Source organism: Podarcis cretensis (assembly GCF_951804945.1).
Source record: "Podarcis cretensis genome assembly, chromosome: 17".
NCBI lineage: Eukaryota > Metazoa > Chordata > Lepidosauria > Squamata > Lacertidae > Podarcis > Podarcis cretensis.
Window position 1 is genome coordinate 23,198,667 of NC_137187.1, and position 16,125 is coordinate 23,214,791.

Sequence of the window (16,125 nt, forward strand, 5' to 3'; positions counted from 1 at the left end):
GTGAGTATTCTTGTCTGCACCCACCTCAGGGCTGTCTGAAACAGGATGACCCCCCGTTTGAAAGACAGGGGCAGGCAGTGCTATTTTTCTAGAAAAAGGGGTGCTGGAACTCACCACAAACTTGTCTCGTTCTCTTAAAATGGCAAGGACTGCCACCTGAGAGGTGAAAAAAAGCGCTGGGCGTGGGCAAGCTTTTTATCTCTTGGATGCCACTTCCCCTGGGGAGTAATCAGTTGTGGGGAGGACAGGAGTAGGTGGAGCCAGATACAAAATGTGTTCTGGATTAAGCAGTGTGGAATAAAGACCACTGTGCTTTAATTTTCACTTTAGCCGTATCACATTAATGTTCCCAATCCTGTACGGGCTAACTCAGAAATAATCCCCACTGGGTTTGATGGAGTTGCATTCAAATAAGTATACAGAGGTGGTTTTTTTTTGGGGGGGGGGTACTACAGCTGATCAGTATAGCTAATGTTATGGAAATCAAGTGAGAGCGATTCCTTTCTGGCTTTAGTGTGTTGCTATTCTAAACACACAATCAAGAGGGTCAAGGAAGGGGAAGGAATGTACAGGAAATGATGCGATCAAAGAACGCAACAGCTTCAAAAGGTGGGTGGGGGCTTCATGGTTGCTCACCAGTGCTTTAAAGCTTCCTCACTTTTAGCCCTCCATGTACAGGAATGGTGCGTGGAGGGAGACTCGAACTGTGCCTCCTCTTTTAAGGGAAGCCTATGTGTTCAGGGTTCCACGCAGCCAACTAAGCACCTCAAATAACTTTTGCTTTCTTGGCTTTTCGTGACGCGACTTAACCCTTATATTTGTTTTTAACTTAATTCTGCAGTGAACAATATTTTTATATTGCATTATTTTTTACCTCCAAATCATTGGGTGCTTTATGAGGCTCAGTTTGCTTTAGGCGTGAAAATGTTGGGCAGTGTTTCATTGCTCTTCCCGTGGACATCAGTTGCCCTGTGTGCTTACAGCTTGACGTGTTTGATGCTTCCGAGAGGTACCAGCAAGCAGGCCTCCCACTTATCGTGCTGGCTGGCAAGGAGTATGGCTCCGGGAGCTCCCGAGACTGGGCTGCGAAAGGGCCTTTTCTGCTGGTGAGTGGTCTGCGTTTGGGATGGCGAAGGGGGGGCGGGTGTCCTGTGTTCAGCTGTCTGCTGCAAGCAATGCCCCACAGCTAAATATTACACCAAAGTTTGGCCATATCTGATCTTGGCGTTTTGAAAAATGGCAGCCTTGAAACCTTCCCATAACAGTACAGTCATGCCTCAGGTTACAGATGCTTCAGGTTTTGTTTTTTTGGGTTACAGACCCGCCGAAACCCAGAAGTACCGGAACGGGTTACTTCCAGGTTTTGGCGGTCACGCATGCGCAGAAGCACTAAATCGCGCTTTCCGCATGCGTAGAAGTGCCGAATCACAACCTACGCGTGCGCGGACTCTGTGCTGCGGGTTGTGAAAGCTGCAGGTTGCGAATGTGCCTCCTGCACAGATCACGTTCGCAACCCGAGCGTCCACTGTACCTCATTGCTCTCCATGGTTCTGAAATGCTTGCTGCCAAAGAGAAGATAAGGAACAAAAAGTTGTGTTTGAACTGTAGTATCCAAAGAGAGTTGCATTTCTCCACACAATTACTAACTTTTTGAACTCTGCAAATGCAAGGCTGGATTTAAATTTGATCTTAAATTCTCTGTGTGTGTGTGTGTGTGTGTGTGTGTTAAATGAATATATAACGGCAGTTAGTGGCATTTTGGAAACTGGTTTATAAATGAGTGTTGAGAACTTTACCCAAGAGAACTTTGCAATCGGCCACAATGCACAAACTGGAAATAAAAGATATATATGCAAATGCTTTAGGCCAGTCATGCTTTAGGACACCCCACCCCTGGGTGAAGTTCGACAACTTTGGTAAAACCTCCCCCCCCCCAAAGGTCAATTCAGTGGGTAGATCACTGCCAGTTTTTTTATAGTGGGAGTCGATTGCAGTCTCTTGGGAGTTGGACATGCCTGCAAGACAAAGATGAAAACCCTTATGCAAGTTTTGGGGTGGGGGTGGCACTGAGTGAGTCTCCTGCCAGCTAAGCACTTGCTGGGTGCGACCAATCTCTCTTCTTCCCTCAAACATGCAGCAGACTTCAAAATAGGGTGTTCTAAGGGCAGGGAGAGGACAGAGCTGAATCAGCCTGGGTTCTGTCTCGCCAGAGTGGTGCATGCTCTGGTTATCTCTCGCTTGGACTACTGCAATGTGCTCAATCTGGGGCTACCTTTGAAGGTGACCCGGAAACTACAACTAATCCAGAATGCGGCAGCTAGACTGGGGACTGGGAGTGGCCGCTGAGACCATATAATACCAGGCCTGAAAGTCCTACACTGGCTCCCAGTAAGTTTCCGAGCACAATTCAAAGTGTTGGTGCTGACCTTTAAAGCCCTAAACGGCCTCGGTCCAGTATACCTGAAGGAGCGTCTCCACCACCATCGTTCTGCCCGGACACTGAGGTCCAGCTCCAAGGGCCTTCTAGTGGTTCCCTCACTGCGAGAAGTCAAGTTACAGGGAACCAGGTGGAGGGCCTTCTCGGTAGTGGCGCCCGCCCTGTGGAACACCCTCCTACCAGTTGTCAAAGAGAAAAATAACTACCAAACTTTTAGAAGACATCTAAAGGCAGCCCTGTTTAGGGAAGCTTTTAATGTTTAATAGGTTATTGTATTTTGGTGTTTTGTTGGAGGCCGCTCAGAGTGGCTGGGGGGACCCAGCCAGATGGGCGGGGTATAAATAATAAATTATTATTATTATTATTATTATTATTATTATTATTATTATTATTATTATTAATTATCTGATGGATTCAGGGCCAGTCCCCAACTAGTGTCTCAGCTATCAGAGGCCACCATCAGACCCAGCGGCTACATCCGCCAGTCATCTAACACATAAGTGGTTGTTACCCCTGTGCTTTATCTCTCTGTGTGTGTTTTTCAGGGCATCAAAGCTGTCCTCGCAGAGAGCTACGAGCGGATCCACCGCAGTAATCTCGTGGGAATGGGAGTGATTCCTCTGCAGTATTTGCCTGGCGAGGATGCCGATAGTCTTGGGCTGACAGGGCGGGAACGCTACACAATCATCATTCCCGAGTCGATAGTGCCCAGAATGAACGTCCAGATCAAAGTAAGAGATTCCTTGGGCGACGATGTGGTGTAGGCAATAAGCAACAAGCCCGTTGATATCGTGTCGCCTTAAAATATACCAAGTGGGGTCCCAAGTCCCACAAGTTTGATTGCCACTTCTGCATCACACATGAACAGTGCTGTGTTTATTTGATCAAGGGATGCGGGGGGCGCTGTGGTCTAAACCACTGAGCCTCTTGGGCTTGCCGATCGGAAGGTTGGCGGTTCGAATCTGCGAGATGGGGTGAGCTCCCATTGCTCTGTCTCAGTTCCTGCCAACCTAACAGTTCAAAAACACACCAGTGCAACTAGATAAATAGGTACCACTGTGGTGAGAAGGTAAACAGTGTTTCCATGCGTTCTGTTTTCCGTCATGGTGTCCCATACGCCAGAAGCGGTTTAGTCATGCTGGCCACATGACCCGGAAAGCTGCCTGCGGACAAAGGCTGGCTACCTGCACTTGAAAGTGAGATGAGCACTGCAACCCCATAGTCGCCTTTGACTGGACTTAACAGTCCAAGGGTCCTTTACCTTTAACCTTATTTGATCAGAAAAGTCACAGCTTCAGCATACCATGGAGGCTAGAGCGGAAAGATGGAATCGGAGCCTTAAAATTGTTACTATTTATTATGGGGAGGTGTAGTATGCGGGTGGCACTGTGGGTTAAACCACAGAGCCTAGGACTTGCCGATCAGAAGGTTGGCGGTTCGAATCCCCGAATGGGGTGAGCTCCCGTTGCTTGGTCCCTGCTCCTGCCAACCTAGCAGTTCGAAAGCATGTCAAAGTGCAAGTAGATAAATAGGTACCACTGTGGTGGGAAGGTAAATGGCATTTCTGTGCGCTGCTCTGGTTCGCCAGAAGTGGCTTAGTTGTGCTGGCCACATGACTCAGAAGCTGTATGCCGGCTCCCTCGGCCAGTAAAGCGAGATGAGGGCCGCAACCCCAGAGTCGTCCATGACTGGAGCTAACGGTCAGGGGTCCCTTTGCCTTTACCTAGTACGAATGGGTAGAATCATGGAATTGTAGAGTTGGAAGGGACCGTGGGGGGAATCTTTTTGCCTAACGTGGGACTCAAACCCATGACCTTGGAATTAAGAGTCTCATGCTCTACCGACTGAGCTAGATCACATGCGTTGGGCAGTTGCTTCATCGTTGGGCATCATCATTGAGCCTGGAGGGTCTGGGTTGGGGAGAGCTTTCAAGCTTAGTTTCTTTAATCAGCTGGAACATGGAAATTGGCTTAAGGAAAAAGGATTGCTTTGCCCTCAACCAAGGCATGTAAGGGGTGGGCAAAGGGGGGGGCCACATAGCTTGTTCCCAGTCTGAACTAGGATTGCTACATCTCAACGGGGCTGCAAGAGGCAAGGGTTTGAAATCGTGGTGTGGCCCACGTACCTTTTTTCTTTTGAGAGGGAGATATTGAGCACTGTTTGCTGATGCTTTATATATATATCTCTCTCTCCTTTCAACAGCTGGATACAGGGAAAACCTTCCAAGCCATCATGAGGTTTGACACGGATGTGGAGCTCACCTATTTCCGTAATGGCGGCATCTTGAACTATATGATTCGCAAAATGGCTGCCTAGTCTCAAAATGCAACCGTGCCACTATCCAGTTATCATGAAATCTGCCTTTTTGTGATGAGAAATTTACAGTAATTGTGGGGAAGCTACACAAATATTGTCTAAAACCTGTGTTGGTTGTGTTTCAAGGTGGTATTTTTTACCGCCATGAGAATGGGAGCCTAGATGCCTTGACCACCCAACCACCATTGACCTCATCCTGCTTCCAGTACCTTATTTTGTGTGGGTGAGTAGAATAAGAAATTCTGATTAACACAGGGCTTACCCTTAGTAACAGGGTAATTAACACAGGGCTTACCCATATAGTAACAGACAGTTGTTTTTTGTTCCATGTGCCTGAGAGATGAAATTATCAAGTATGATGGTCTCATATCTGTTGAAAGAGTTAATCATTTCCCTTGAAAATCTAATACTGCTAAAATTATTAAATGGCTTAGCTCTTATATCTGAGAGGGTGAGTGCTCTCTCCTTCTGTGATCATGTGTGAGGTGCAGGGAGAATGAAAGGCCATTTATAATAAAATTTAATCTATTTTCAAAAAAACTGTTTTCACCTCTCTCTTTTTTAAAAGCCTGTTTTTATATATTGTGGATTTTGGTTTCTGAGCTTAAGTTTACTAAGCAGTGTGTATAGGCCCGTTCAAAATATAAACAGAGTTTATCAGTGGCATGATACTGAATGAGTAGTGTTTCCACACACACAAAAAAACCCTTCCAATTTTGTGCCAATGAAAATTGGATTTATATCCATGTTGCAGCTGCAGTAGTTATTAAATATCTATCTCACAACTTCCCCCAAAGGAATCTAGTGCAGCAACCATGTTGATACTAAAGCAATGCAATTAAACCTTCCCAAAACATTCACCCCCTCTTAAAATTAGTAATTTCACGGGTGCCAAGGACAGGACTTTCAACTATCAAATGCCTGGGTAGACCGAAATGTTTTTAAATTTCTCCTAAAACTTACTGATGGTACTTCACTAGAAAGGGCATTTCACAAACTGGGTGGGGAAACCACCCAAAAGGCCCTGGCAGCAGCACAAACAGGGCCTGTGCTAATAATGGGGCCCGAGGTGGTTGATACAGCGGAAGTTAATCTTTTAAGTACTTTGGTCCCAAGCTTGGTACCCTAGTACTGATATGTGGCAGCTAGACTGGTGACGGCCGCCGAGACCACATAACACCCATCTTGAAAGACCTACATTGGCTCCCAGTACATTTCTGAGCACAATTCAAAGTGTTGGTGCTGACCTTTAAAGCCCTAAATGGCCTCGGTCCAGTATACCTGAAGGAGTGTCTCCACCCCCATCGCTCAGCCCGGACACAGGTCCACCTCCGAGGGCCTTCTGGCAGTTCCCTCACTGCGAGAAACCAAGTTACAGGGAACCAGGCAGAGGGCCTTCTCAGTAGTGGCACCCACCCTGTGGAACGCCCTCCCATCAGATGTCAAAGAGATAAACAACTACCTGACATTTAGAAGACATCAGGGAAGTTTTTAATGTGTTACATTTTGTTGGAAGCCACCCAGAGTGGCTGGGGAAACCCAGATGGGCGGGGTACAAATAATAATAATAATAATAATAATAATAATAATAATAATAATACCTGAAGTTGGGCCCAATAGCTCACTGGTAACCAATGTAGTTCTGTAGATCAGTGACACACAATTGTAGAATTATAGAATCGTAGAATTGTAGAGTTGGGAGGGAACCCAAGGGTCATCTAGTCCAACCCCCTGCAGTCGTCTTGGGCCTGCCCCACTTACCATCCCATCAGCCAAATTCTGCACTAGCCACAGCCTCCAGACCATTTTTAAGGGCGGCCTCACAGCGGCGCAGACAGGAGGTCACCGGAGCATGGACAACTTCATTAGACAAAACTCTTGATACGTTGAGCTATGCATTCATGTTGGATGTTGATACAGTCAAGATCAGCTGAGACACGTCAAAGGTGAATAAAAGTTGGAGACGTGGGAGCCATTAACAAAAGCTAAATTCCATTGCAAAATGCAACTCGAATCTGTATTCATTTCCAGACAGAAAATAGTTTTACTTTGGATTTGAGACTTCCTGTCATAACGTATATTTGTATTTGGTTGAACTAGAAGACCCTAAGGTACAGTGAATCATGTTTTTGGTTAGGAGTAGCATTCTGAATGATCCATTAAGTTAAAATGGCCAAATACTACCAGGGGCCAGCAAACCTTTTCAGCAGGGGGCCGGTCCGCTGTCCCTCAGACCATGTGGGGGGCCGGACTATATTTTCAAAAGAAAAAAAAAGAACAAATTCCTATGCCCCACAAATAACCCAGAAATGCATTTTAAATAAAAACACACATTCTACTCATGTAAAAACACCAGGCAGGCCCCACAAATAACCCAGAGGTGCATTTTAAATAAAAGGACACATTCTATTCATGTAAAAACATCCTGATTCTTGGACCGTCTGGGGGCCGGATTGAGAAGGCAATTGGACCGGATCCGGCCACCGGGCCTTAGTTTGCCTACCAATGACTAAGACTAATCTGATCCTTCCTAGATAGCACATTTACCTGCAAAGAGCTTAACATTCCTAGAGCAATAATCATGCCGCAGACTGAATGGGTTTAAAGTGGCTTTAATTAACTAATTTTTAAGAATTTCTTTTATTTGAAAGACTTGACAGTAGCTCGAGGACAGCATTTGGAACAAGGAGTGTAGAGAACTCGAAACCCTTTTTGCATGCATGAGTTAATGTTTTTTGCCCAAGGTCATTCGCTGCCTTGGAATCCAACCTACCTTCTTATGGGCTAGTTACAAACAAAGATTGTACCATCATTTATGCCTCCTTGCCCTTATTGGAAGAAGGCAATGCAGATATAATCACATCATTATCTTCCTAACAGCTGCAACAGCTACAGTTTTCTTTTTTATATAATAATAATTTTTATTAAGTTTTCCATTTAACAATCCAATCATATCACATTAATTATTCCAAATTATACCAATACATATCATAAAGTCCAAATATTTTGCCAAATTATAAATTTTTGTTGGGGGTTTCCATGCTTCGAGTTCAGTAGGGTCCAATCATCTCATATTTCTGCTGCTTTTAGTGTTCACCAGTCCCATCTTTCAATCTTCTTCTTGTTATCCTTTTTCTTCTTAATAGCCTCTGAGTTGTTTCCACAGGCAAATTAAAGTAAGCAATATTATGCTTCTGTGTGAACTTTGTAAGGCAACAGCTACAGTTTCTAGTACGTGCACGAAGTTGTCAAGCCATCACAGAGAGTGCCACACATGACAGATGTGATTGGGAGAGAGGTTTAATCTACTTAAGAACTTCAATGTGCATGTGGTAAATACCGTTAAGATTCCAATCAACCCACCAAGCTTTTGTTCTTTCTTTCTTTCCTTTTTCTTTTTTTTAAAAAAAGGTTTTGTAGAATGGCATTTGATCAAGCAATGCTGACTAACACCTAAGAGCGCTAAAGTACAAAATATGTCAAAGGAAACTTCTACAGTAATCACAATGATAAAACGCAGAGTTTAATGCTATTAACAGCAGATGCACTCAATGTTAGCCTTCCCCTTTAAAAGCTGTAAAAATGCAAGGTGCCTGTTTGTTCGTTCAGAACAAAGGTTCCACAAGTAGCTTGGCCCGTTCTGCATTTTAATCGGACATTTCTTCAATATCAAATTCTTTCAGCGCAAAATTAACGTCTTTCCATTTCCGGAAATAATCCTGCTTCCCCTTGACCACGTCGTATACCGAAAAGCTCTCGATTTTTATTATGGGTATGTCCTCAAATGCCTTGTACTTCACTGCGATGCCCCAGTCATGCTGGCATTTGGCATCACTGCAGTATATCTTGCTTTTTTTCTCAAAGTGACCCCAGTGGACGGGTTTGCTGTGAGGCCTTGTTGTATACCGGTTCCTAAAGTTCTTATCTATGACAGTGTGGTGAGCTACCTAGAAGAAAATTGTACAAGTTACATCAACATTCGGCCCAGATTTAGGACTAGTTCTACACAGGCATAGTCTGCACCTTGAGTGAAAAGCAGAAAAAACGTTTTCATAATGTCCAAAAAAAAGAGAGGGGAAGAAAGAAGCTCAACAACTGAATTTTACTTCTTGAAACACGGCAACCCTATTTTTATGGGGTTTGCCTTTGCACAAAGGTGGAGAAATGTTTTCACCCAAAGAGCCACATTCCCTTCTGGGCAACACCCTGAGGTCCACAGGCCAGACTGCGTAGGTTGGCAAGGCTAGAGACAAAAGTGGACACAGCAACCAATAGTACCTTTGCACAATAGGCTTGTGTGTATGTGTCTGTGCGCGCACATACAAACACACCACTCTGTTCTCCCACGCAGGCTGCCAAGGCTACTTCTGCTTTAAGGAGGAGGTGGGGTTGCGGACTTCATGGCCCCTCCACGTGCGTGGGGGTTGGGAGGCCAGCCCCGCATGATTGGGGGATTGCCGGCTGCGTCACCCCCTAGCCAGCCAATCGGGTCGGTCTGGGGGTGTGGCCTGCCATTTAAAAGGCAGGACGCAGCCGGGGATCTCCCTCTTTGTCCGCCCACCAGCTGCTCCTGTTTTCCCACCCTCTCGCCCTCTAAGGTTTTCTCTCTTTGACCTTGCTATGGACCTTGGTTGGTTGCCGTTGAGGGGTCTGGTAGGAATTTTTCCACTTGGCAAATTGGCACCAGCCACTTGGTTTTTGCCTACCTCGTAGCGAATCGTCACAACTTTCTGGCTATTGGCGGTTAGGCATTGGAATAGTTCTGTAGATGGAAGAGGGGAGGTAATGCCATCACCTGCCCCACATATTGAAGGGTAGTCGGTTAAAGGATTCTGGGGGGCATGGCCCTGTCTGAAGCTTAGGGAGGAGACGGCCTAAGGCACACCCCCTATCGGTGACCCTGGGGGAGCTCCTAGTTGATGTGCATCAGCAGGACACCCCTACTGGTGGTTTACCCTTCCTGGACTTCAAGCAGAAGGGCCAGAGTCAGATAGGACCAATGTCTAAGCCAATACTGCTCATCACCTGTAACCAATAAAGTTGTGGCCTTTTTTTTATAATTATTATTTATTATTTATACCCCGCCCATCTGGCTGAGTTTCCCCAGCCACTCTGGGCGGCTCCCAATCAAATGTTAAAAACAGTACAGCATTAGCCCATTTTAGCCCATTAACCTTAATAATTGTATCATGTGTCGTTATTTCCACCTGGGAGCGGGGGTCGGGAACTCGGGAACTTGCCACGCAACAAGCATTACAAGGGCAAGTTCCAATCGGGCAAAAAACTCTCTGGGTGGAGCCCAAAGAGAACTCCAACATTCCTTTAAAAAACACACACACACACACACACACACACAAACACGAAAATATCTGACTTTGCTCTAAACATATTGAATATGGGTGTTGTTCCCAGTAATCCCACCCTGCACAGACTGCCACAAAGGTTCAGTGCAACCAACCAGTGGTATAGTGTCCTGGGTGGGCCCTGGGTGCAGAATTCTGAGGGGACGCAAACCGGTGCTACCACAACAGCCTCCCTCGCTGAGGCAGTGTGACTGCCGCTTTCCGCTGCCTCGGGGAGGCGAGCCGCAACCAGGCCGTGCCTTCAGGACTGCGGTGCTGCCTCCTCGTGGCTGGCCAAAGAACACCCTGCCCCTGGGTGGAACTCCCGCCAACTGGAGCATGGACTTTTCCTGGCCTGTTCTGGTCCTTCCATGAGGCCTCCCTCCTAGTGTGTGTCCTTGGGCATGTCCTACAGCGGGAGCACAGTGAGGAGAGTCTCCCGCTCGCCCAGGACCCGCCGGTTCCCGCCCTTGCGCTGCGCGGCCAAGGAGAGGCAGCCAGGGAAGGGCTGTGCTTGCTGCCTCGGCCAGCTTGCTGCAGCTACAACACCGGTGCTGCTGGGAGATATGGCACCAAGCTTGCCAAGGAGCGCCAGCCACTACTCCTGCCAGGAGCTCGCTGAGCTGAGAGAGTGAACATGGCGACTGGTGGGTGACCACCCATGAGGAGCAGCTACTGCAGGGGCACAGTGAAGTCCACCTGTTGATTCCTGCGAGGAGGTTAGGAGTCACAATCCTTGCCTTGCCCCGGGGCACTGGCAATGCAAGCTATGCCACTGCAACCAACCATTTACCAAGTGGCAAGTGCTACATAATAAATTATTATTATTATTAATTTTTATTATTTATACCCCGCCCATCTGGCTGGGTTTCCCCAGCCACTCTGGGCGGCTTCCAACAAAACACTAAAATACAATAACCTATTAAACATGAAAAGCTTCCCTAAACAGGGCTGCCTTCAGATGTCTTCTAAAAGTTTGGTAGTTATTTTTCTCTTTGACATCTGGTGGGAGGGTGTTCCACACTACTGAGAAGGCCCTCTGCCTGGTTCCCTGTAACTTGGCTTCTCACAAAGTGAACCGCCAGAAGGCCCTCGGCACTGGACCTCAGTGTATTTTATTCACCACATTTGCCCTGCTTGAGAATCTTACTCCATGTCTCCATCTGATCACAAATATGCAGAAGCAACACCGCGCTCGCCACAGCAATATAGATGAGCCACAGAGCCACTGTAGTTACATTTGTCATTTGACTAAAATGGTCATCCATTTTTACAAAGGCATAGGATCCCTTTTGTTTTCCCCTCAAAGCATTTGGACACATGAAATATGGCCTGCTTTTCACAGCAAGGGACCCGGGCAAAAACACACAGAGATTATATCATTTATTTGGTGCAGAGAATTTCACTCGCATCCCACTACAACCGGAAGCCAAAATGGGTGCTATCCAACCAAGGCTGGGCTACAACTCCCAACATCCCTGCCTATTGGCCAAGGCTGATGGGGACCTGGGAGTCCAAAATGTAGAAGGGCAACAGGTCGCTGAAGGTGCTTCTAATATTGGATAGCTTTAGCATATCCAATCAAACGTTTTCTGTCTCTTTTGTAGGAAATGTGTGCTTTTTTGTGCATTCTGCACAGTTTGAGCAGAAGAAACACACGTGACGCAAAATTCACCACCCATGCCCTCATCTGTAAATGACAAAATTGGTTAAAACAACAACAACACAAAACCCACTCCGTGAGGCATAATGCGTAAGAATTCCCACTGTAAGTTTACCTCAAGCACCCGGATGTCTTCCACATCACAGGCATGTGCTTTACACTTCCCGCACAACAATTTCCGCTTGCCCGTATCCAGCTTGGGCTGGGGCTCTTTCTTCTTGGAATCTTGAATTTTCTTTTGTATCTTCTGCAAGTCGCTTATCTAAGGGGAAAGGAGTGGTTAGAACAGAGGGCGAGAGATAACCACTTCTCTGGGGAGCCGGAATACTCCTGGAGGCTGCTGATTATTGCGGAGGGCAGAGCACTTCAATGTAGGGAATGATGCAACGAAGGGCCATGGGGCAGAGCACAATTCACCCTATTTTTCTGTGTATAAGACGCCCCCTATTTTTTGGGACCTGCAATTAAGAAAATTGTTGTTGAGCTTTTTTGGGAGAGAATTGCCCATTGTTGTTGAGCTTTTTTTGTGGGGAGGATTGCCAAAAATCACTCACACGACTGAACAATGCTTCCTGTCACACGTGACACAGAAGCCACCAATAGTCTGACCACCCGCCACCAGCAGCCCGCCCAATTGCTGCAGCAGCAGCCAATCAACAAAAGCCCTTGACGCAGTCATGGATAGTGGGTAGTCGCTTACAATCTCCTGCTCATGGCAGCAACCAATCCCCGTTCCACCTATGCACAATCCATGTATAAGACGACCCCAGTTTTTATACATTCTTTTAACATACAAAAACCTCGTCTTACACACAGAAAAGTAAGGTACATCGTGAATCTCCCAGGGTGGATCTCCAGGCTGAGTTGGAAATGTCTCCTGCCTAAAACCTTGGAGAGTAGGGCTGGGTAATATATAAATATAGTCTCCCAAACTGGTGTGATATATTGGGATGTTGAAAACCAGATTATCGCCTAAGCCTACTGGAGAGACACTGCCCGTCAGTGTGGCCAGATCTGTGCTAAATGGGCCAATGGCTCTGACTCGGCATATGGAAGCTTTTTAAAGACATTCAAAATTTAGGCAGGCCTTTGCAGTGGCAGAGGAAGGGGTGTGTGGTGGGGGTGGGCCACCCCGGGTGTCACCACTGAGGGGGGTGACAAAACGCCAGGCGGCACTCACTGCGGGGCCTGCAGTGTGCCCAAGCCACGCGTCTCTCCTGGGAGAAACGCAGTGGCTTGGGTGCGCATAAGCTTCATACTGCCCAAACGGTCTGCTCACCGCCTCCCCACAAGCTGTAGGGCAGCTGAGTAGGAGGAGGCAGGCAGACTCCTTGCAGGCCCCGCGGAGCGTCCTGCCCCGGCTCACCCCTCCCCATGGATGGCTGGGGCTGGCCCTGCCCCTGGGCACAGGGCATGCGCTCCACCCCAGGCGCCCGACTGGCTTGCTCCACCGCTGAGCCTTTGCGCTGAGCCTCCATAATAGCTGTCAACTTTTCCATTTTATTACAAGGAATCCTATTCAGAATAAGGGAATTTCCCTTAAAAAAAGGAAAACGTTGACAGCTATTGCCCTTCTCCCAGGTACTCTGCTTCTGAGCTCCAGAACTCCCTCACGGGGCCAACAATAGGAGGGTTATTTCTTGTTGTTTGAAAGCAAAGTATGAAAATGGAGGCACCTTCTGTGCAAACGTCTCCTCATCCCACTTCTGCACTTTCTCGATGGCTTGGTTCATCATCTCTTCCTTTAAGATGTTATATTTCTCATTCTCCTCCTGTTCTTTTTTGCTCGTCACAAGGATACACTTGCTGTCTTTGGCTCTTCCGCGTCCTGAAGGCGGCACAGAACAAACAGGTTTAGAAACCACAGAGCGAGGAAAGGTGGAGGGACACCCGCCGCCACTCTCACTTTGAGGGGGAAGAAGGGCAGGAAAGCCCAGGCATGAGAGTGAACATGACATGCCCTGGGATAGCTCAGTTGGTAGAGCAGGGTGAGCTCTGATCTCTCCAAGTGCCCCACTTTCCCCCACCCTCCATGTTTGTTGCCTCCAACAAACATTCCCAAACATTTTATGGGCCCAGAATGTTTAACTTACTAGATTACCAGATACTTGAATCTACAAAGTGACCACATTGTACTCTGAACTTGCTTCTCTTTCTTCCCACCTTAACATCCATGCCGACACGACCTTACAAGGGGCAGCTCGGGACTTCGTGGAAAGCATGGCCTCCATGGGGCTGTCCCTGAATAAGTCTGGCCCAACCCATAGCCGCGGACATGCCTTGGACCTGGTGTTTACCTCTATGGATGTTGGTGATCTGACACTAAGTAAAAGTGAAACAAAAGAAGTGCCATGGTCAGATCACTTCCTGGTGCAACTGGACTTCTCTGCGACCCATCCCCTCTGCAGGGAGGTGGGACCAATTCGGATGGTCCGCCCCCGCCACTTAATGGATCCAAATGGTTTCCAGAGAGTGGTAGGGGATGCTTTATCCCATGTTGATGGCCTTTCAGCTGATTCCCTGGTGGCCCGCTGGAATGCGGAGTTAACCAGGGCTATTGACTGTTTGGCTCCGAAGCGCCCTCTCCGATTGCATGGAGCCCGGAGAGCCCCGTGGTTTTCCACGGATCTGAGGGCAATGAAACAATCTTTGAGATGGCTAGAGCGCCGGATAACTCATTCCGAATCTGATCGGACACAGGTTAGAGCTCAACGTCGAGCCTACCAAGTGGCGATAGCGACGGCGAAGAAGAATTTCTTCACCGCCTCTATTGCATCTGCAGAAAACAGCAGCAGGAGACTTTTTCAGGTGGTTCACAATTTAGCGGAACCACCTGTAACATCGGGGCCCAGTACGGGCCACATGTTCTCCTGCAATGATTTTGCAAAGTTTTTTGCAGATAAAATCGCTCAGATTCGGGAAGAAGTAGACTCCACCGTGGGAGCAGGGCCAGGGCGGGAGAGTGCTAGAGTTCTGTCTAGTCAAGTTGAGTGGGATCAATTCCAATCTGTTACCTCCAAGGATGTGGACAGGCTGCTTGGACGAGTGAAACCAACCACCTGTCTCCTGGATCCTTGCCCATCCTGGCTTATAAAAGCTAGCCGGGAAGGACTGGGCGATGGGCTTCGTGGGGTGGTGAATGCTTCCCTCCGTGAGGGAGCCTTCCCAGACCCGCTGAAAGAGGCAGTTATTAAACCGCTTCTTAAAAAACCATCTTTATGTTGGGATTCAGAACTTACTGGGTTAATTTTGTTCTGAGTGTGCCTCCCATTCTTCTGACGTTTGGAAGGAGGGAGGAGCTCTACTTGTTGTTCTCTCTTGGTCTCTGAGAGAGACGGACGCCATGAATGCTAGCAGTCCAGGAGAATCTGAGAAATGCTGAGCTGTAAATATTTGCTGCAATAAAGAACTGATGAATTTGGACACACACAGGTGCTTGGTGTGTTTGTCTGGATCTGAGGCAGGCTGCAACAGTTTTGATCCGCTGTGTTTTTACTCTGCAAGGCGAAACCGGAGAAGAGGAAGGTCTGCGCAGCGTGCTGGGAAGCGTGCCGGACCGCATTATACTGGGGCTAATTGGGGCCATAAAGTAATTAGCCAGCCAGTGCCAATTAAGATCTTATCACAGATCGTTCACAGGTTATGGGGGACCTAATTACCGCTAATAAAACTGTTGCTGAGAGTCTGCCGGTGAGCTTTGAAGTCTTGAAGTCAGCTTGGCAATAGCTGGAAGACGCTACTGAAGCGGAGCAGAGGTCTGCGTTCTGTGTTTTGCCTGATGCTGAGAGGCAGAGAGCTGAGAAAGCAGCTGGGAAATCGGGTGCCGGAGAGCTGGTGATACGTGAGTACAGCTGGGGCCCCGGGGAAGAGGAGAGAATGGCAGACAGCCAGGTCCTTGAGGACGTTCCGCTTGAAAAGCTCACTTTAAGAAGTTGGGCAACCTGGTCCAGAAGAGTACGGGGTTGGTTTCTGGTTACTGGGCTTTGGGATGTAAGCCAGAAAGAGCCACTTCCCCTGAATCCAGGTCCTGAAGGGACTGACATTACAGGCTTTGAGGCTGCGTTGCCTGAAGATAGCCAGCAGAGAATGCAAAGAGAGCTTGCTATGCTAAAAGCATGCGTACACGCATCACTCTTGCCCAGTTTGGAGGGCGTAAAGTCAGCAAGGGCTGCCTGGGAGGTGCTGAGAAGTTTGTGTGAAACTTCAGCAGGATGCCAGAGCCCTGGAGGAGTCATGCAGAGCCTGGAAATGGCTGAAGCCCTAGTCCCTGAGGTGCACGTCGGGGGGGCTGAGAATTCCAAAGGCAAGTTTCAAAAGTTTTCCACTGTGAGTGCTGAAGTGAAACGCAGTTTCAGCGAGGGCAGGGC

General features: G+C 47.7%; 2 protein-coding genes across 2 annotated transcripts in view; one reads left to right on the forward strand and one right to left on the reverse strand.

Annotated features, from left to right (window-relative positions):
- Positions 1-5,293, forward strand: part of ACO1 (aconitase 1) — a 57,031-nt gene extending 51,738 nt beyond the window's left edge. The window contains exons 19-21 of the mRNA XM_079959303.1: positions 984-1,106; positions 2,983-3,168; positions 4,640-5,293. Coding sequence (XP_079815429.1) covers positions 984-1,106; positions 2,983-3,168; positions 4,640-4,753 — 423 coding nt within the window. The 3' untranslated portion in view covers positions 4,754-5,293. The remainder of the gene's footprint in view (positions 1-983; positions 1,107-2,982; positions 3,169-4,639) is intronic.
- Positions 5,294-7,349: 2,056 nt separating this feature from the next.
- The window catches only part of RIGI (RNA sensor RIG-I), a 35,008-nt gene continuing 26,232 nt past the window's right edge, over positions 7,350-16,125 (reverse strand). The window contains exons 16-18 of the mRNA XM_079959268.1: positions 13,435-13,586; positions 11,874-12,020; positions 7,350-8,700 (exon numbers count right to left, since the gene is read on the reverse strand). Coding sequence (XP_079815394.1) covers positions 8,401-8,700; positions 11,874-12,020; positions 13,435-13,586 — 599 coding nt within the window. The 3' untranslated portion in view covers positions 7,350-8,400. The remainder of the gene's footprint in view (positions 8,701-11,873; positions 12,021-13,434; positions 13,587-16,125) is intronic.